Source organism: Sinocyclocheilus anshuiensis, unplaced genomic scaffold (assembly GCF_001515605.1).
Source record: "Sinocyclocheilus anshuiensis isolate Anshui unplaced genomic scaffold, SAMN03320099.WGS_v1.1 scaffold346, whole genome shotgun sequence".
Taxonomy (NCBI): Eukaryota; Metazoa; Chordata; class Actinopteri; order Cypriniformes; family Cyprinidae; genus Sinocyclocheilus; species Sinocyclocheilus anshuiensis.
Genome location: NW_015546048.1, coordinates 359,282 through 379,236, shown reverse-complemented (window position 1 = coordinate 379,236; position 19,955 = coordinate 359,282). Strand labels below are relative to the sequence as shown.

The window sequence follows — 19,955 nt, the reverse complement described above, 5'->3', positions numbered from 1 at the left end:
CCTAATGCCATCAAAATGCCCTCGCGCGGGGAGGAATGATTTAATCCTCTTGCATGTGATATTGGCTCTCAAGAGGGAATCTCAAATAGGCTGACGCAAAATAATGTAAAATAAATAATACATATATAAATAAATCCAGATTTGTCATTTTAATTGCTACGTTTTTATTTTGATTTCTATTTGAGAATCCCACTTGAGAACCAATAGCGTAAACACATTTTTAAGTTGCCCCCCTTTTTATTAATGCTAATTCAACATTCAAGAAGAAAAATATAACTATTCCTTTATTCAATTATTCAGCTATCAAGCCAAAGTACAATGGGGAGCAATTTCATTAGAAGTATAAGAGTGAAAATAAATTAGGAATTATCCTATTAAAGAAGATGGGGGGGGAAAGGAGAGGGTACGGAACTGATGATTAAAGAATATCGAACATGGCAAATATTCAAATAAAAGACAAAGCCTCTCAGCATGTGTCAGTGGATATATAATGCTTGTGGTATGACAACAATCTCCAGTTTTCATTCTTCTTCTTATTTTAATCAATGCTCGTCTTGTCAATCCTCGCGCGCCTGTGACAGAATTTCGCCATTTTGAATACAAACACATGAACGCTTTTTTATTTCCGACCCCCCCTTCCCTCTTCCCTCTTTCCTCTTTCCTCTTTTTGCGCGTGAGCGGCCGAGATAACTCTACGTAGTGACTAATAGCAGAGTAATTTTCTAAAAATTAATTTAAACACATTTTTAAGTTGCCCCCCTTTTTATTAATGCCAATTCAACATTCAAGAAGAAAAATATAACTATTCCTTTATTCAATTATTCAGCTATCAAGCCAAAGTACAATGGGGAGCAATTTCATTAGAAGTATAAGAGTGAAAATAAATTAGGAATTATCCTATTAAAGAAGATGGGGGGGGAAAGGAGAGGGTACGGAACTGATGATTAAAGAATATCGAACATGGCAAATATTCAAATAAAAGACAAAGCCTCTCAGCATGTGTCAGTGGATATATAATGCTTGTGGTATGACAACAATCTCCAGTTTTCATTCTTCTTCTTATTTTAATCAATGCTCGTCTTGTCAATCCTCGCGCGCCTGTGACAGCCATTTGCCATTTTGAATACAAACACATGAACGCTTTTTTATTTTCCGACCCCCCCTTCCCCCTTCCCTCTTCCCTCTTCCCTCTTTTTGCGCGTGAGCGGCCGAGATAACTCTACGTAGTGACTAATAGCAGAGTAATTTTCTAAAATTAATTTATAAATAAAAGAGAGCGGAAAAACAACTTTGGGCAGGACGATGGCTCTCGCTTTGGGCAGATAGTTGAGAGGAAAACGCTCTCGTGGCAGCTGTGGGGTTTCACACAGCGCCAACGCTGCACGAGCCAGACCAGCACTAACCGACAACCAGCAGCCCGTCTGAAGACACTCACCGCGGGGGTAAGCTTACATGCAAATCCTGTTTACATGTGCAGATAGCACTGTCGGTGCCGACCCTCTCTGCTTTACGCAAAACCACGCTTGTTTAAGAGTGTTTTGCTTAGAAAATGTGTCGTTTTAATTATCTTCAGATGGGAAGAAACTTCTGCAAGAGAGAGATTCAGTTAGCCAGACGAGCTAGCAAACAAACAAACCGAAAACATCCCATGCTTTAGCGTTAAATGAAGTCAAACGCACTTTGCATCTCTAGTAACCCATTTTGAGCTATAAACGAGTGTTTATTTGAGTTGCTTCGGTCGAGTTTGGGGTTGTTTTGTAAATACGGAAACCAGTTTTGTCGCTAATATTAGCCGCTGATGCTAACGGTTGCTAGCGGGGCCCAGTTGTAAACATGCAACCTCAGAGATTTTCTGTTGAACCCGTTATTCTGCGCTTAAAATCATCGTCCCATGTGTGAATTTGATAGTAGTAACGTTACGTCTTTTCCCGTCCCGGCTTTATAAGGTGTGAAAATGCTCTGGTTTGTCATTGACGTCTGTTGTAAACATTTGATTCAAATCATGTTGTCATTAGCAGCCACATGAGTAATTCAGAAGTCGGTTCATCCTCTCCAGCTATTTAACTATTGAGTTGTAAAACACGATCGTTCAGTATGACGAATGCAATCTCATTTGAAGTTTTGTAATGCATGAACACCCCCTCTGGGGGGTTCAGGGGTCAGGACAAGTTGCTGGAACTTCCTAAGGAGGCAGCTTCTGGACAGTTGAGCAATCAGTGCCAGCTTATTTGACCTCAGCTGCTGTCAGAGATCTCATGCAACATCTCCGCTCGTGTCTGCTGTGTGTGACAGCTTGTATTGTGTGCAGATGCTGCTGCCTGCTACTATTTTGATGAATTGTAGAGCAGAGACATTTGCTTTCCTGTGTTGAGTTCATTGGGGAGTTCTCCACTTATTATTGTCGCACTGAGCTCTGCACTTACACAGTCATGTCCACATAAAAGAAGGAAACAAGTCCCCTTTTCTTTTTGTTTTTTTTTCTCTTTTTTTGGCCACTTTTTTTCAAAAATGAAGTGCTTCAGCTTCACATCTGCAGATCAATGCTAGATATTTTTTCCGGTATGTCTTCTCTGTACCGTTTGTCATCAGATGAGTATGTAGTGCTCAAGGAAGCTGTTACCAGCTGCTGTTTTGAGAGTGCCATATGAGCATGAGATGTGGATTAGGTGTGCATTTCATTTAGGAAGAAATTGCAAGTGACACCTTTTATTTTAACTTCCTATAATTTGGTCTAAAGGTCAAAATTTTATGAAATGTCAGCAAAAAAATTCCAGGCAAAAAAAGTCAGTTGTCTACAGTTCATAATGTAGTGATGTATGAAGCTTTTTTCCCAAATAGGTTTGTGTTGGTCAACGTGGTAAATCTTGGAACCTCTTTTTTCATCCTGCAAAATTCCAGATCACATGCATTCCTATTGAAATTACTGTATTTGGCAGAAATTCACCCCACAATGGTAAATGTGACTTAAAGGAAATGTTCACCCAAAATGCTGAAAATGTACTCACCCTCAGGCCATCCAAAATGTAGAACAATTTGTTTCTTCATTGGAACAGGTTTTGAGATCACTTGTTCACCAATGGATCCTTTGCAGTGGATGGGTGCCGTTAGAATGAGAGTTCAAACAAATGATAAAAATAACACCGCAATCCACAGATGTCCAGTTGATCAATTAACGTCTTGTGAAGTCAAAAGTTGTGTTTGTAAGAAACAAATCCACCATTAAGGTGTTTTAACTTGAAACTGTCACTTCTTGCCAAAATACTCAAGAGTCCTTAATCCATAATAACGCCTTAATCCATAAATTCTTCCAGTGAAAAATTCCATCCCCTGTTGTCCTTTCACATCAAAATCCACCAACATATTTGTTTAAAACTGTTTTGGACTGTTTTCGCTTGTAAGTAGTGCTTATCTGTGCATATTTCTCTGCTGATTCAGAAAAGATGAGTTTTGGCTTTTTGCTTTTGGAGAAAGCAAAATTGTGTATTGCAGACTCGTATTTTAGCTGGAAGAAACGGTTGGAAGTTAAAAATGTCTTAAAGATGGATTTGTTTATTACAAACATGCAGATTTTCGCTTCACAAGATGTTATTTGATGGACTGGAGTCATTTGGATTGCTTGTGGATTATTGTGATGTTTTTATCAGGTTTGTAAGAAACAAATCCACCATTAAGGTGTTTTAACTTGAAACTGTCACTTCTTGCCAAAATACTCAAGAGTCCTTAATCCATAATAACGCCTTAATCCATAAATTCTTCCAGTGAAAAATTCCATCCCCTGTTGTCCTTTCACATCAAAATCCACCAACATATTTGTTTAAAACTGTTTTGGACTGTTTTCGCTTGTAAGTAGTGCTTATCTGTGCATATTTCTCTGCTGATTCAGAAAAGATGAGTTTTGGCTTTTTGCTTTTGGAGAAAGCAAAATTGTGTATTGCAGACTCGTATTTTAGCTGGAAGAAACGGTTGGAAGTTAAAAATGTCTTAAAGATGGATTTGTTTATTACAAACATGCAGATTTTCGCTTCACAAGATGTTATTTGATGGACTGGAGTCATTTGGATTGCTTGTGGATTATTGTGATGTTTTTATCAGCTGTTTGGACTCTCATTCTGACGGCACCCATTCACTGCAGAGGATCCACTAGTGAGCACCACTAGTGATGTAATGCAAAATTTCTCCAAATCTGTTCTGATGAAAAAACAAACTCATCTACATCTTGGATGGCCTGAAAGTGAGTACATTTTCAGCATATTTTCGTTTTTGGGTGAACTATTTCTTTAATGCTTGAAGTCTGATCTCAAGACTCATTTATTTGTTGTACAAACCAATGTAATGCCATTTAAGCAAACGCTTAAAATAACTTTGCATGTCTGCTAGAGTCAGTATAGGGGTAAATTTGAGGAAGAGAGTGTGTATGTGCGTTTATTCACTGTTGACAAGGAAATGACGTTTGTACAAACACTACAATTTCAGTTCACAAGACCTTCCATAGTTCTGATTTTAGTCTTGCACAGTATATTGTGCTTCAAGGTTCCTAGACTATATGATGCAATGTGGTTCCATACATTACTGATATACTAACTTTATATTATTTATTATTACATAAGTCCAAATTGTTTTTCACACCGTGCCTGCATTAGTTTTTGAACAGTTTGCATTTTCTCGTTTTTTTTCCCCCCAGTGTCAGTCCGTCTGAGGCGTGTATTCGAGGAAGGACTGGTGGGAAGTGGACCTCATGCAGATTAATGCTAGGTCATTCTGTGCTGTCTGCATTCTGCCACTCAAATGCCTGTCTGCCTGTGGAGGAGGTGTAACTAAGGATTCACACGTTTCATCAGCTGGTAAAAATATATTTATTTAACAAATGCTATTAATGTTCTAGAGCTTGAGTTCCTGAAGAGTCTTTTACATAGGCTTACTAACAGATCTCATCTCTTTGAGCAAGCGGAGCCTATCAGGCTGTGTGAAATGTATCACCCAGGGTGTTATGCGTGAGTACCAGTCATGTTGTGGGAAAGTTCTGCTTTGTTCATGACCAGAGTTGTTAAGGCTGATTTATACTTCTGCGTCGGACCTACGCCGTAGAAGTTGCTCTTCATGTTCCAGTTGCTTAAAGCCCGTGTAAAGTCAATATTAAATGTGTGTTCTGAGTTTATCACACCACAGAAAAGTGTGTTATTAACCACCCAGCCAAATTTAAGTGCAAAAAAACCCCCGCCAAGTTAATAAAATAAGCTATCAAAATCTTGAAAAAATAAGCAGTATTCTCTTCTCTCAATCGCTGGGGGGGTGTCCGCTGGCGGTGCTGAAACCATGCCCACTTGCGGAAAAACTGCCATCTCTCTCAACTGTCTTCCTCTGCAGCTTATTTAAATGAGGAGACCGAGCTGTTTTGTAAATTATTGCAACCAGGTATTATGCATTTACGTGACAAAGGCATAGCTAGCTAGCAACCTCTAGGCTGTAGTAACGAACGGCAGTAACTCGCGATTGAGCGGGCAAACCACTGCGCTGTAGTTATTAGGTGTGTTCGACTTGAAGCAGGGCTGTGCAGAACGATCAGTGTATGACACGAGAGCGATTCGAAAGCATGAGGTCTGCTCTCTATAGCTCTGTACTTTGATGTCACACCGATCGATCTGCGCAGTGCTGCTTCAAGTCGAGCACAGTGTTAGGGGAGGGACCATGCTCAGTGACTCCGTTTCGTCATCGAGTCATGATTTTAGCCCCGCCCAAAAAATCCTGAACAGGAAAATGGTGAAAACCTGTTTAACTCCACAATTAAAATGAATAAAAGATGACTTAAATTGTTTTTAATATTTTACAATCATCTAATTCTAAATAAAAAAATTTAACAATAACTGTTTTTTTTTAATTGAACAACATTCTTAAAAATGTCTGAAAACAAAATGAATGAAAAAAAAAAATATTTAAGTAGGGCTGCAACAACTAATCGATAAAATCGATTATTATCAATTATGAAAATCATCGACACCGATTCTCATTATCGATTAATCGGGTCTGCCCACAGTGCACGTCCAACGGAGTTTACATACTTGTCCAACTTCAGCCGGTCGCGTCAAATTAAAGCACTGAATTACTTATTTCTATGGACAAAATGCATCTAAAATAGTGGAGGAAACAGAATGAGATGCTGCAGGAGAGTTACGTGATCCAAGCTACCCAAAACATGAGAATTCTTTATTTTAAGCTTTAAGCTAATGCATTAGCGTAATGGCTTGCCCTGTCAGGCACTTTAACAGATGCGTGGCGCGTCCTCAGCGCAAAAAAACTTTGTTAACGGTCATATCCTTATGTATAAATGTCACAAATTCACGCGAGCATTTCCATTTTTGCAGAAAGGTCCGTCCTGACAGTCTGTGTTAAATTTTAATCTTCAGACAGGCGTCAGACAGACGGAAAACAGAGACAATTAATAATCAGCGCAAAAACATTAATTGTGCTGAAATATCTGTTGTTGAAAGTTAAATAAAGGTTTAAAGGTCAACATGCATTGCGCATATTTTATGAGAGTAGGAACTGTAAGGGGATAACAGCGTGTAATTGTCTGAATATAAATATCAGACGCTTCAAAACAATTGGGCTTTTATGGAGGAACGAAAGAGCACCACTGGAAAGGGGGCGAAATGGGCCCAATAATCATTTTATCTCGATTACTGTATTTTCATAATCGTTGGGAGGTCGAAATCGAATTTCGATTAATTGCAAAGCCCTAGATTATCGGCCGATACCTATCTCCGGCCAATCGATGGGAGCATCCCTAATGAAAGTAGACACAAAGCTTTATGACCTCTGTCTAATTAACAACTCATTATGAGAGAAATCAACACCTTCCCTGCAACAAAAACTAACAACTAACAAAAACAAACCAGGTGTCAAATACATCCAGATCTCTGATGAGAAATCAAGTAAGATTAAACACTCTAGAGTAGGGCTGCAACAACTAATTGATAAAATCGATTATGAAAATCACTGACAACAATTCTCATTTTTGATTAGTCGGGTCTGCCCACAGTGCACGTCCAACTTCAGCCAGTCGCGTCAAATTACAGCACTGAATTACGCATTTCTATGGACAAAATGCATCTAAACATAGTGGAGGAAACAGAATGAGATGCTGCGGGAGAGTTACGTGATCCAAGCTGCCCAAAACATGAGAATTCTTTATTTTAAGCTTTAAGCTAATGCATTAGCGTAATGGCTTGCCCTGTCAGGCACTTTAACAGATGCGTGGCGCGTCCTCAGCGCAAAAAAACTTTGTTAACGGTCATATCCTTATGTATAAATGTCACAAATTCACGCGAGCATTTCCATTTTTGCAGAAAGGTCCGTCCTGACAGTCTGTGTTAAATTTTAATCTTCAGACATGTTTTCTCTTTATGGCAGGGGGGCTAATAAATTGTTAAGCACTGTATGTTTTCATAGCATTCAGTTGGAAAGTTTGTTTTAAGGACATTGGGCAGAATGTGGAATAGTGTGTTTTTGTAAATAAAATAAAAAAAGAAACTTGTTAGTTTTTAATCTGATTAATCGAAAAAATAATCGACCAACTAATCGATTATCAAAATAATCGTTAGTTGCAGCCCTATATTTAAGTACTTCTAGTTTATGTTAATAAAAAATATTTAAACACAGGCAGCTTTGTCATAATTACGCAGAAAAGCTGGAAAGTGAAAGAGTGAAAGTGACGTGTAGCCAAGTATGGTGTCCCATACTCGGAATTTGTGCTATGCATTTAACCCATCCAAGTGCACACACACAGCAGTGAGTAGTGAACACACACACACACCTGGAGCAGTGGGCAGTGTGCTGCGGTGCCCGGGGAGCAGTTGGGGGTTCGGTGCCTTGCTCAAGGGTCTCCCCTCAGTCATGGTATTGAGGGTGGAGAGAGCGCTGGTTATTCACTCCCCCCACCAACAATTCCTGCCTGTACCAAGACTCGAACCCGCAACCTTTGGGTTACAAGTCCAACTCTCTAACCACAATATCAGATTATCTTTGAATTTTGTGTGGGACAACAAGACATTTGAGTCAAAAAGGTTAGGCAATTCTGCTTGCCTGCATTTCGTTCAGTGCATTAACCACCCTGGAATTTTTTTTTTTCATTGTGTTCATTGTTTTCATTCATAGTCTCAGTCTGGGATTGCCTTCTCTGCAATAGATATTTCATTTTAAAAGAAATATCATGTGCCTTTTTAATTGTTTGTATTCATGTTATCCTCACTTTCATGTCTTCTCTTTAGGCCTGGGCTTCCTGCTGCAGCAGCCACCGCCGCCATCATGTTCTGGAAGTTTGACCTGAACAACACCTCCCATATTGACCAGCTGCTGGATCGAGAGGGAGTGACTCTGAGAGAGTTGATGGAAGAGGAGGATGTCCTGCAGGAGTGCAAAGCACAGAACCGCAAACTCCTGCTCTTCCTCTCCAAGGATCACTGTATGCAGGAGCTGGTCACCCTTATTACAGAGGAGCCCCCTGCTGACCTGGAAGAGAAAACTCGCTTCAAGTAAGACAGAGACGCGGCTTTGCGCCTTATTTTTTGCTAGTTTTGACCAACCAGACACTGCAACTTTGCAGAAGACAGCAATTTAAATGTTTATTCACTGCAAATAACCAATTACCTACATGTAAATATAGCTGTCAGTAAAAAGTATTCCGACTGGTACTGAGAATTGCAGAATTATGACGGTAGGGCATATGTGGTGTTCACTGGTAGCCCTGCATGCTTTGAGCTCTTGGTTACGGGAGGACAATAAAACAGTGACAGTGAAGATGTAGAAGTGGAGAGGTGTGCATTTTAAAATGGCAAATGAAGGAAGAGGAACAGAGAAAATGATTGAGTTGAAAGGTGATGTGTAACAACTCCTGCATTCTGCAACTTTTGTTTTAAATCAGAGTTGCTGTGTTTGTGAGGGTTGTGTTCAACATAAAATATATGAAAAACTCATGTTCTGAAGGCTTGAAGTTTTAGCGCTTTCTGTTGGTTAGAGAGAGAGAGAGAGAGAGAGAGATTACAGTTAATTTAAAACGAATCATTTGGTTCTTATGTGTAGGAAGCAGAATCATTTGTCTTGAAATGAGCAAGCGGATTCACTCAAAATGTCTTTTCTCTCCAAGTATTGTGAAATGCTATTACATTGAGTGAAATATGTTCTCAGCTGCACTGATCCAGATTTTTTTTTGGTGATATTTTTGTCAAATGCAGAATCATACAATAGAATATAAGGCACTGAAGCAGAGCTTATTACCCTCTCTTGTGGCACAGACAACACTGCACCACTGAGTTGACCAGTATTTACTTTAATGCTATCTGAGTGACAGAATATAAGTAGTGCTACAGAGCAACTTTTGTTACTTTTGAAATGTCTTCGTTGGAAACTCAGAAAGTGGCTTTGTTTGTAATGCTAAAGTCCAAGTCACCATAGACTGTTTTGGCCTGTTGCATTTACTGTTTGATAGTGTTGTCACATGTAACATGTAACTATTATTGACTTTTTGTTTGGTTCTGTTTATCCAGGTTTCCAAACATTGCCTGTGAGCTCCTGACCTCTGATGTGGCTCTTATCAATGATAAGCTGGGTGGAGATGAATCCCTTTTGGAGAAGCTCTACCACTTTCTGGAGCAGGAGCCACCCCTTAATCCCCTGCTGGCGTCTTTCTTCAGCAAAACCATCGGCAACTTGATTGCACGTAAAACAGACCAGGTATGCACAATCTGATCCACACAGCTCAGAATATGAACACACACACCAAATGGCAAAAAGGAAATATGGGGGTTATTTGTTTGATTTGTATAGTTAGTAAGTTGTCTGTCATTGCACATGCAGGTAATCTCTTTCCTAAGGAAAAAACACAACTTTATCAGTCTGGTGCTGAATCACATTGATGCCTCGGCCATGATGGATCTTTTGCTGCGCCTCATCAGCTGTGTAGAGCCTGCCCTCTTGAGGATGGAGGTCCTCAATGTAAGCACACTAATATTTATATATATATATAAATGAGAATGAACAGATTTCTACTTTTTAATAGGGGTAGGGGGAAAATCGATACAGCGTAGTATCGCAATATTTTTCACGGCAATACTGTATCCATACACGGACGCCAAGTATCGATCTTTTATTATACTAATTTGGTAGAATAATAAAATCAATTTCTTTACAATCCACTAGATGGTGGTGTTGAGTTTTTATTTCTGGTGAGGTCAGCTTTGTCACCTTCAGCATGCAGTAAGTTAGTAAAATAAAGAGGGCGGCATCGCGGAACGTTATCAGGAAAGCCCCGTTGGCGTTTAAATCGGATGTATGGACTTCGGATTTGTAAACAAGGAGGGCAATCCCAGTTTGCACTGCAACAATAAAACTGAAGTGAGATAAACAAACTGAGAAATGTTTCTTTTTAGTTAAAACAGATGTTGTCAAAGTTTTCCTTTGGGGACATAATTTGAAGTTGGAAAAAGGTAATAAATTGCAATATATCGCAGAATATCGCAATATATTTAAAATCGCAATAAGATTGTACCGTGACACAAGTATCGTGATAATATCGTATCGTGAGGCCTCTGGTGATTCCCACCCCTACTTTTTAAGGGAGCATTTTATTCCTTTTCTTGTGTCCCAACTATATCTGACTGCAATAACATGTTCTGTGTGAGTGGTCCCATGTGTTGTTGACTCTACAAGTGGATTTGCAGGTTATATGATGGTTAATCTTGTTCAAAAGCATTTTACCTTGATTTGCCTCTAGGAACCTGAATATTTTGTAGAAATTATACCTTTAAGGAACGTTAATAAGTGATTCAGCAGCTTAAGTAAGTACATTTTATTTATATAGCACATTTAAACATAGCAAAGCTATCCAATGTGCTGAACAAAGTTAAAGACAGAATAAGACTTCAATTTAGAAATGGTAATAAAAGGTGCAAGGTGGATGTCTAGTGACAGTTGGTTCCACAGACAGGTGGCGGCAACAGAAAAAGCTCCGTTAGTTTTTAAACGGGAACGAGGGACAGATAAAAGAGCCCTGTCAGAAGATCTTAAAAATCTGGTAGATAATAGAGGAGTAAGAAGGTCTTTAAGATAGGATGGGGCTTGGTCATTAAGAGCTTTAAAAACAAAAATCTAAATTTTAAACTGAATTCTAAAATGGACCAGAAACCAATGAAGCGAACTAAAAAATGGGGTCCTTAAATGAGACATTGACCTGCATTTAGCCTGACTGTTATCCTCCAAGCCCTGGCTGAATCCCCACCACTCATTACGGGGCTGTGATCTGTGAATGAATGTATTTGCAGTGGCTGAATGAAGAGAGACTCATCCAGAGACTCACAGAGCTCATGCACACAGGGAGAGATGAAGAGGTACAAAATATCACTCACTCTGCTAAACTTTTCACCTCCAGCCCACATGATTTCAGTTATCGAAGTTTAAAAAAGGACTAAGTACATTCTTTTCCACTTTGTTGTTCTGAAGAGACAATCTAATGCATCCCAGACTCTTTGTGACATCATTCGACTTAGTCGAGACCAGGCCAATCAGCTGTCAGAGGTCACTGAACCAGACCCCTTACTCGCTGTATTGGAGTCGTAAGTGCCTCATTTGATTATCTAAGATCACAGTTATGTAATGTAATGAGCCATGTGTAAGAATTTACACACTCAGTAAAAACTGCTGTTTTTGTTTTTCATCCACTCATGTTTATTTCTTTGTAGACAAGAGAATGTGGCAGAGCTTTTGAAGAACATGTTTGAAGGGGAAAGGACTGAAGCATCTGTCGTCAATGGAACGCAAGTGCTTCTTACGTTACTGGAGTCACGAAGGTCAGGGTGAGCTCATCCATTAAAGGGCCTAATTAATCCTAAAATAAATAGTCATGCATGGATGCTTGCTGTTCTTCCTCCTTTTTTTAATCTTTCATTGACCTTCTGTTACCTCTGTGTCTGATGTCAGGCTGGAGGGTCTGATGGACCTGTATTCTCAGGGATGTGAAAGGTCTTACACTGTCAACAGCAGTATTTTACGTGCTATTGAGCCTCATATAAAGGACTTCCAGCAGCTCCTACTGAACCCTCCTACGGTACCAACACACACACACACACACACAAGCAACTAAACTCCATCTGGGCATAAATGTCATCTCTTGGCTTTTGAACCATTTGTTCTCATTTTGTTTGTGTGTTAAGCTAAAGTTTGTTGCTCTGTTTCCAAACTTAAGCTGCCTTGCTGTGTGCATAACTGAAGTAAGACCTCATAAGTGACTGATTTGGAACGCTCTACATAGGTGACAACCCTGTGTCACTTAAATAGCACTCTTCACAAGAAGCTCATTTAGAAACTCAGATGAGTTAATGTGTTTCTAGGCTAACAACATACTTCATTAGGTCTCAAAATACATCACACATCCAAATATTTGAAGGAATTACAATTTTTCAGGAAAGTCGGTATGAAAAGAATTCACCCTATTTGTAAATGCATGTTTTTGATCTTAATTTGAAAGATTCATCCGTGCATGTAATTTTTTCATAATTTTTTGAAAATTTAAATCAAAATGTTTTAAGTCAAGCTTCCTGTGAAATGGCAGACTTCTCTGGCTAAACCACGCCTCTTCACCGTCGAATGCAAGCTGACATAAATTTTTGAGTGCAATGCCCACATCTCAAAATCCAATCAACAACCGATGGGTAGAACCAAATTCCTGTCCTACTTTTTTTTGTTGTCGAATAATCTGTTGCACTCGGATCAACAATACCAAAGAAACAATCAATTGCTACTTCGGTTTCATTGCGACTTTATCAAGTCTTTGAAGGTAACATAATATTGCTGCTGAACTTTGTGGAACAGCCTTCAGGAGCATCATTTTAATGATGCCATAAAGTGTGTCAGTCTTTGTTGGCAGCACAATAAGTTCTGGAACAGAGCTTCTGTCTCAACAATCACTGTGCAATGCTGAGAGTGACAGTCCTCTAACAATGTGTCAATCTCCCTCCACTTGCTGTGGAACAGAGAAGTGCAATACTCACTACAGTGGGCGTTCTGGAGCAGCCCCTGGGGAGCGCCCGCCTTCATGTGGCCAGACTGGTGGCTTCTCTTTTGCAGACTTGCGACCTCAGCATCTGCCAAGAGATCTGCAGACTCAACACCATGGACCTGCTGTTGGTACATCACTTGCACGCACACATCAAATATCGCAGACTCAACACTGTGAGCTGGCTGTTGGTGGTTGATCTGATTTTTCATAATTGTTTCTCTCTTACTCTCTACCACTTTCTGGTTGCAGGATTTATTCTTTAAATACACCTGGAATAATTTCTTGCACTTGCAAGTGGAGCTGTGTGTGGCATCCATCCTGAACCACTCTGCCCATGCGGACCTCCAGAACCCAGGTCTGCAGAACCACGAGGAGAGACCAGCTACAGGCACAGGCAGCCAAGTGGAGGAGGGAACACCGGGCCAGAACAGCACCTCAGACCCAGCAAACACGCCCATTCAAGATGCTCTTGTTGCCAATGTAGGTCATCTGCTTTAGATCATATCTGTTTTTGATCATGACCACTTCCTTTTAGTGCCTGTTGTCATATTGACTTAAGGAAACAATGTAGTAGGCCTTGTTAGTGGTGGTCATGAATGCATGCACCACTTTCACTACTTAACACATACACTACTGTTCAAAAGTTTGGAGTCAGAAAGTTTTTTTTTTTAAAGAAATAAATACTTATGTTCAGCAATGATGCAGTAAATTGTTTAAAAGTGACAGTAAAGATAATAAATAATAAATAATGTTCTTTTCAACTTCTTATTCATCAAAAAATCCTGAAAAAAAACACATACACACACACACACACACACACACTATATATATATATATATATATATATATATATATATATATATATATAATGGTTTTCCCAAAAATATTAAGCAGCAGTTATTATTATCAATGTTTATTAAGGCACCAAATTAGCATTAAGCATCTTGTGACACTGAAGATTGGAGTAATGGCTACTGAAAATTCAGCTTTGTCATCACAGGAATAAATTACATTTTTAAAAATATATTAAAATAGAATAGTTATTTTAAATTGCAATAATATTTCACAATATTACTGTTTTTGCTGTTTTTTTAATTAAATAAATGCAGCCATGGTGAGGAAAAAAAGACTTATTTCAAAAACATGAAAGAAATCTTACTGACCCCAAGATTTTGAACAATTATGTATTGCACATACTTTGGTTCAGGAATTTGAACAAACCACTGAGCCTAAGTATTGAAATTTGACCTGTGATTCATCCCCCACCATTTGTGCTACAGAAATGAATGATAGCTCAAGTCATGTGGTTTGCTGAGTAGAGGTCAGTTTTGTTTGCTGCCTTATTCTTTTATGTTTCTCTTTTTTTTTTTTTGGCTGTCCTTTTATCTACGCTCTTGTGTGTTTCCTGTTGTTCATTATTCTCAATGTTCAGTTGTTTGCTTTCCTCAGCTCTTCCAGCATTGCCGGCTGGTGCAAAGGATTCTGGGTGCTTGGGAGGAAAATGACAAAATCCAGTAAGAGCCTCTCATTTATTTGCTGTCATTGATTTATAAGCAGTGGGTCTCTAACACATGTGTGATATTCCCATGAAGCTCATCTTGATATCCTTTGTTGTGTCAGTATGTTTGTTGTCTGTCTGTTTCTGCTGTTGGCTGATTGTAGTTTCTCTACCTTAATCTCCAGGGCTGAAGGGGGAAGGCGGAGGGGAAATATGGGTCACCTGACAAGAATTGCAAACACTGTGGTTCAAAACCTGGAGAAGGGGCTGGCTCACTCTCAAATTAATGACCTAATTAAAGGTTTGTTGTGCAGGAATATGTCAAAAGAGCTATGAAATAATGATGCCTGAGATAGGAGTGTGATTACTGAGATCATAATCACTTGTATATCCACAGAGCTGCCAGAGGACTGCAGAGGCCGCTGGGAGAGTTTTGTGGGTGAGACCCTGAGAGAGACCAACAGGAGAAACACCGTGGATTTGGTGAGGAAAGCATTTACACAAATTTCATTGCATTTATTGCACAGATGAATAATATTGGATAAGATATTCAAATGTAGTCGATTATGTCTCTTTTTTTTTTTCTTTCTAAAAAAAGCAAAAAACAAATCCCGCACACTATCTATGCAAAAAAAATCGAAATATTTATTGACTATGTTTCGGTCGCATGACCTTCATCAGGAATTTTTTTCTTTCTTTCTTTCTTTTTTTTCTTTCTTTCAAAATATGTTAAGAGAGTTACAAATGTGTTTACTGCAATAGATGATAACAGTAAATATTTCAGAGATGCTTGGATATTCTCCATTTTCATCATAAAAAGATGGTCAAAATGGCTGTAAAACTGGTTCACTTTAGAGGAAATCAGTTATCAGGGTTCATTATGAACTTTTTTTAATGTGTTTTTTTTTTGTCACTTTCACTTTCGTTTCTGATTGGTTCTTATCCTGTGTTCCAGGTCAGCACCCATAACTTACACTCATCTAGTGAAGATGATGACATGGAGAGCCCCTTCCCCAATGATCTGTCCATCCAACAGGTTAGAAGCAACAAATAAATAGCCAGCATGAGTCTGCTTTAATTTCCTTACAGCTGATTGGAAAACATTTAAGCATTAATTTTTTTTTTTACATTCAGGCATTCTCTGATTACCAGATTCAGCAGATGACTGCCAACTTTGTGGATCAGTTTGGTTTTAATGATGAAGAGTTCAGTGAACATGATGAAAATATCAAGTGAGTGCTATATATAAATGTTTCTCATATCTAGTGGTGGTAAGTGTTGCCATTTATATCAGAATGCTACAGAGACATGGACTGATGTACAGTGCTGATATGTTTTTGTGGTAAAGATTGTCAGTATGATCTTTGAGAGACCTCTTTATATCTTGCAGTGCTGCGTTCGATCGAATTGCTGAAATTAACTTCAATATAGATGCAGATGATCATAGTGTAAGTGTCTGAAAACACTGTCCATTATTCAAATGATCATTTAGCCCAGTAGTAAGTGTTTGTTTTGATGCTTTATTTGGATTGTTGTGCTCCTTCAGGCTAATGCTGCAGCTTTTGAAGCATGTTGTAAAGAAAGAATCCAGCAGTTCGATGACTGTGAGGAAGAGGAGGATATTTGGGATGAAAAAGAAATAAACTATGCAACACAAATCAAAGCCAGATCGAGGTACAGCACATGGATGATATGCTTGAGGAAATAGATTCTCCTGTTTTGTTTATTGAATTCACATTCTCTATTTATTCTTTCCAGGTTCGGGGTGTCTCTTTCTTCAGATAGTTCACCCAAGAGTGCTGTGAGGAATGGGGGTGGAGGCCGCGGGTCGGCCTCTGAGGAAGAGGATGTTGAGGAAGAGGCCAGTCCTCAGCAGTCTGCAGCAGCTCAGACTCAAAGTGAGTGCTACAACATCACCCACAACTCTGAATCTTTCAGGTGAATTTGTTCATTGAACATCATTTGTGTTTGTTGCACAGATCCAGGCTGGACGGCGAGTTTTGGTGAAACAGAGGTGAGCTCCTCTAGCGCCTGGGGTGGTTCCCCTCAGCAGGACGGTGAGGGTCCGCAGGACACAAGCTGGGCATCTTTCACTGAGTTCCAGCCTTTCAGCAGGTAAAGAACACTCCGCTTTAAAGAAAGTTGTACAATGCTGCATACGACACTGATTTGGAATGTTTGTTAAAGTGAGGTAATATTGGTTGGTTTGGATGTTTAAATTATGGGAATACTTTTATCTGTGCTGATCCATTGGCTTTTACACTACAGCACAGAGTCCAGCCAGACTGAGGGACAACCTCAACAAGGCCAAGAGAAAAAATGTGAGTATGCAGTGTTTGTGTCTGTCTGAATATTAACTCTGTTAATAGACAACGTGGGAAGTAGTCGTTTACTGACAGTTTTCACCAAGATTTCTGTATTAAATTTACCTGATGAAATGTTTAAAGTGGTACTATCTTGGGGAATCACATTTTTCTTGATCTTTAGAGTACTGTGAAAACATACTGTAACTTTTAGAACTCAAAACTTCCTATTTAGAAATAAATCATTCTAAAGTCCTTGACATCAGAAACTCCAAAACATTAACAAATAACCACCTACATTTACATGGCAATGGCATGGTGCATTAATATGGATAAGGTAAATACACTAGAAAAACTAAGAGGGTTGAAATTTTGTTTTGTTGTTTTATTTTAATTTTATTTTTTTGCAGTGGCTGGCAGTGGTTCGGCTACTGGAGCGTGTGAAGGAAGTCCTGGGCAAAAAGCCCCTCTGGTGGCCTCAGACAGCAGCTCGTCTGGATGCTCAGACAGTGAAGAGGACCCTGGAGAAAATAAGACAGAGGGTTCCCCTAAAACACCTGCCAACCAGACAACAGCACCCATGAGGTAAGAACATGGGTGCATTACAGCAGCATTACAGTGTTTTAATGTAGTTCCAGGAAAAAAAAGGTTTCTCATGACTTCAGGAAGGGAATAATATTCCCATTTTTAATCGATGACAGAAGACCTGTAGTGTGATGATCGTTTAGTTATGCTCTCTAAACAAACCACTTAAAGTGGAGAAAAATATGACAGACCAGACTGAAAAGTGAATCCCATTCGGGCTCTTCCCTATATCAAAGAACATTCATGACTCATGGTGCGGTCACGTTTACTGTAGCTTGGGGAATTTTCACAGACAAAATTCAGTCATTTCAATAGGAATCAATGCAGTTGGAAATTTTGTGAGGGTGAGAATTGGTTGTGAATTTGCCCTCTTGACCAACAGAAAGCTACTTGGTTTGAAAGTGACTTCGTTGTCATGTTTCATACATGGTTGCACTATTGACTGTGGATGTTTTTTTTTCTACAAAATTTTGCTAATGTGACTGCACTTTTAGAATGACACTTACTCTACTGGTCCAAACAATTAAATCAAGTTTTGAATGATTTTGAATGATTTTGAATTGATTTTGAATGAAAGGGATAGTTCACCCAAAAATGAAAATGACCCCATGATTAACTCACCATCAAGCCATCCTAGGTGTATATGACTTTCTTCTTTCAGACGAACGCAATCGGAGTTGTATTCAAAAATGTCCTGGCTCTTCCAAGCTTTATAATGGCAGTGAAAGGGGGGTGAGATTTTGAAGCCCAAAAAAGTGCATCCATCCATCATAAAAGTGCTCCACACGGCTCCAGGGGGTTAATAAAGGCCTTCTGAAGCGAATCGATACGTTCGTGTAAGAAAAATATCCATATGTAAAACTTTATAAACCGTAATCTCTAGCTTCCGGAAATTAGAGATTAGAGTTTATAAAGTTTTAAATATGGATATTTTTCTTACACAGACGCATCGCTTCAGAAGGCCTTTCACTGCCATTATAAAGCTTGGAAGAGCCAGGCATTTTTTTAAATACAACTCCGATTGTATTCGTCTGAAAGAAGAAAGTCGTATACACCTAGAATGGATTGAGGGTGAGTAAATCATGGGGTAATTTTCATTTTTGGGTGAACTATCCCTTAATGATGAAGAGTGATCACTTTCAGTGTTGTAATTGTGAAAGCAATTTTGATTCTGTAAAGATGTAAAAGTATTTAGTGGTAAACGTTTGTGCTGCACTCTTTTCTGTGTAGCGAGGTGCCTACTGAAGCTCTGGAGAAGCTCAGCATCACAGACAATAGCGAGTCTTCAGCGCCTACAGAGGAGTCGGATGCCACCACTGTGATGGAGATGAGGTAATAGTGAATGTGTATCAACCAGATGTTATATGATACATAAAAAGCGCCCTCCACCCTCTCTTACTCTTCTTATGCCTCTAGACTCGAAACACCTTCTTCAGCTGAGATCACACCTAACGGACCGGTCTGAAGGCTCTGGATAGGAGTCCGACCCACTCTCCGCCTCTTCCATTCTGAACCCCCAAACCTCAATACCACTTTTGGTGTTTTAATAAAGAATGCTGCCATGTTATTGGTCCTGGATACTGCCAATCAGCCCATAATTGGAGGAGGAAGCCAGGGGCATATAACACAAACCAGTAACCAGTACAGTGATCAGAGGTGTTAGTGTTTTAATCCTTTCAACTTTGTATGAGATATGCACAGTTTTAAATGTAGCAGTGACCGTGTGATTACAGGATCTGTCAGGACTTCTTTTTTCCTCGGTTTGTGTCCCTCTCTTAATTTTTCTGGATCTGTTTTTTCGCTCTCAGCCTTGGATGGTAGGAAACAGGGATGTGAAGGTCCTAATTGGAAAGCACAGGCTCATCCTTCACAGCATAATGTCTTGAACATCCTCATGCAAAATCGAAAGCCTTGTTGCCTGACAACAGCCTCTGCAACAATTTACTGTATGTTGAAGCACAACTGAAATGTTCTGTAATGCTTGACACATTTCTGCACAGGTCACCGCCCCACCAAGTTCACTTTTAAGATTAAAAAAAAAAAAAACATTATTATGGCCTAATCTTATTAAATCATGTATTTGAATGTTCTGAAGTGCTTTGGGGCGGAAATGAATGACTTGATACTCTGACATGGTGTTCACGATGGCACTCGTGCAGTAATGTTTAGCCATTTAATTTAAATTTGACTCATTTGGAAACTAGACATTAATGGTGGGGGTGTGCCTATTTGATTTTTTTGACTTTTTCATTGCATGCAAAACATATTTATCATTCAAATACAAGCAGCTGTTTTTTTTTCTTCCGACAACGTTCTAGGTAGGTTGTCAAGACCTTCTGATTGTATTGAATTACATTTGTCCGTTTTTTTTTTCCTCCCCTCAGATCCACTAAACAGTTTCTGCCTAATTTTCTAGTGCCTTTTATGCTTAAGCTTTCCAAAAATTGAATCATGGGTTTAAAGCAAAAAGCTTAAAGTAATCATAATAATCTTTGCCTTAAGTTTCAAATCCTTCAAAATCCCT

The 19,955-nt window shown here is 39.2% G+C and overlaps 1 protein-coding gene across 3 annotated transcripts; it reads left to right on the top strand.

Moving 5' to 3' along the window:
- Positions 1–1,175: 1,175 nt before the first annotated feature.
- LOC107699058 (serine/threonine-protein phosphatase 6 regulatory subunit 2-like) lies at positions 1,176–19,954 on the top strand. Of its 3 annotated transcripts, none has more exons than XM_016500221.1 (24): positions 1,176–1,442; positions 4,688–4,841; positions 8,265–8,528; positions 9,540–9,726; positions 9,850–9,987; positions 11,313–11,378; positions 11,491–11,603; positions 11,730–11,843; positions 11,968–12,094; positions 13,021–13,173; positions 13,295–13,525; positions 14,495–14,559; positions 14,729–14,844; positions 14,941–15,026; positions 15,499–15,579; positions 15,678–15,775; positions 15,934–15,991; positions 16,090–16,217; positions 16,302–16,441; positions 16,523–16,658; positions 16,812–16,864; positions 17,257–17,431; positions 18,662–18,763; positions 18,848–19,954. In XM_016500221.1, exons 3-24 carry the CDS (start codon positions 8,302–8,304, stop codon positions 18,894–18,896), a joined length of 2,643 nt encoding a protein of 880 aa, XP_016355707.1. In that variant the 5' UTR covers positions 1,176–1,442; positions 4,688–4,841; positions 8,265–8,301; the 3' UTR covers positions 18,897–19,954. The 3 variants fall into 3 exon arrangements, with proteins under 3 accessions (XP_016355707.1, XP_016355709.1, XP_016355706.1); XM_016500223.1 differs by having other exon boundaries at positions 4,682–4,841; positions 11,730–11,837; XM_016500220.1 differs by having other exon boundaries at positions 4,682–4,841.
- The last annotated feature ends 1 nt before the right edge of the window (position 19,955 follows it).

Excerpts from the sequence above, each read along its gene's own strand:
- LOC107699058 (XM_016500221.1), top strand. The coding sequence starts at position 8,302 with ATGTTCTGGAAGTTTGACCTGAACAACACCTCCCATATTGACCAGCTG. Across the intron at positions 8,529-9,539 it reads GAAGAGAAAACTCGCTTCAA|GTTTCCAAACATTGCCTGTG; the intron begins GTAAGACAGAGA and ends CTGTTTATCCAG. Across the intron at positions 15,992-16,089 it reads TAGATGCAGATGATCATAGT|GCTAATGCTGCAGCTTTTGA; the intron begins GTAAGTGTCTGA and ends GTGCTCCTTCAG.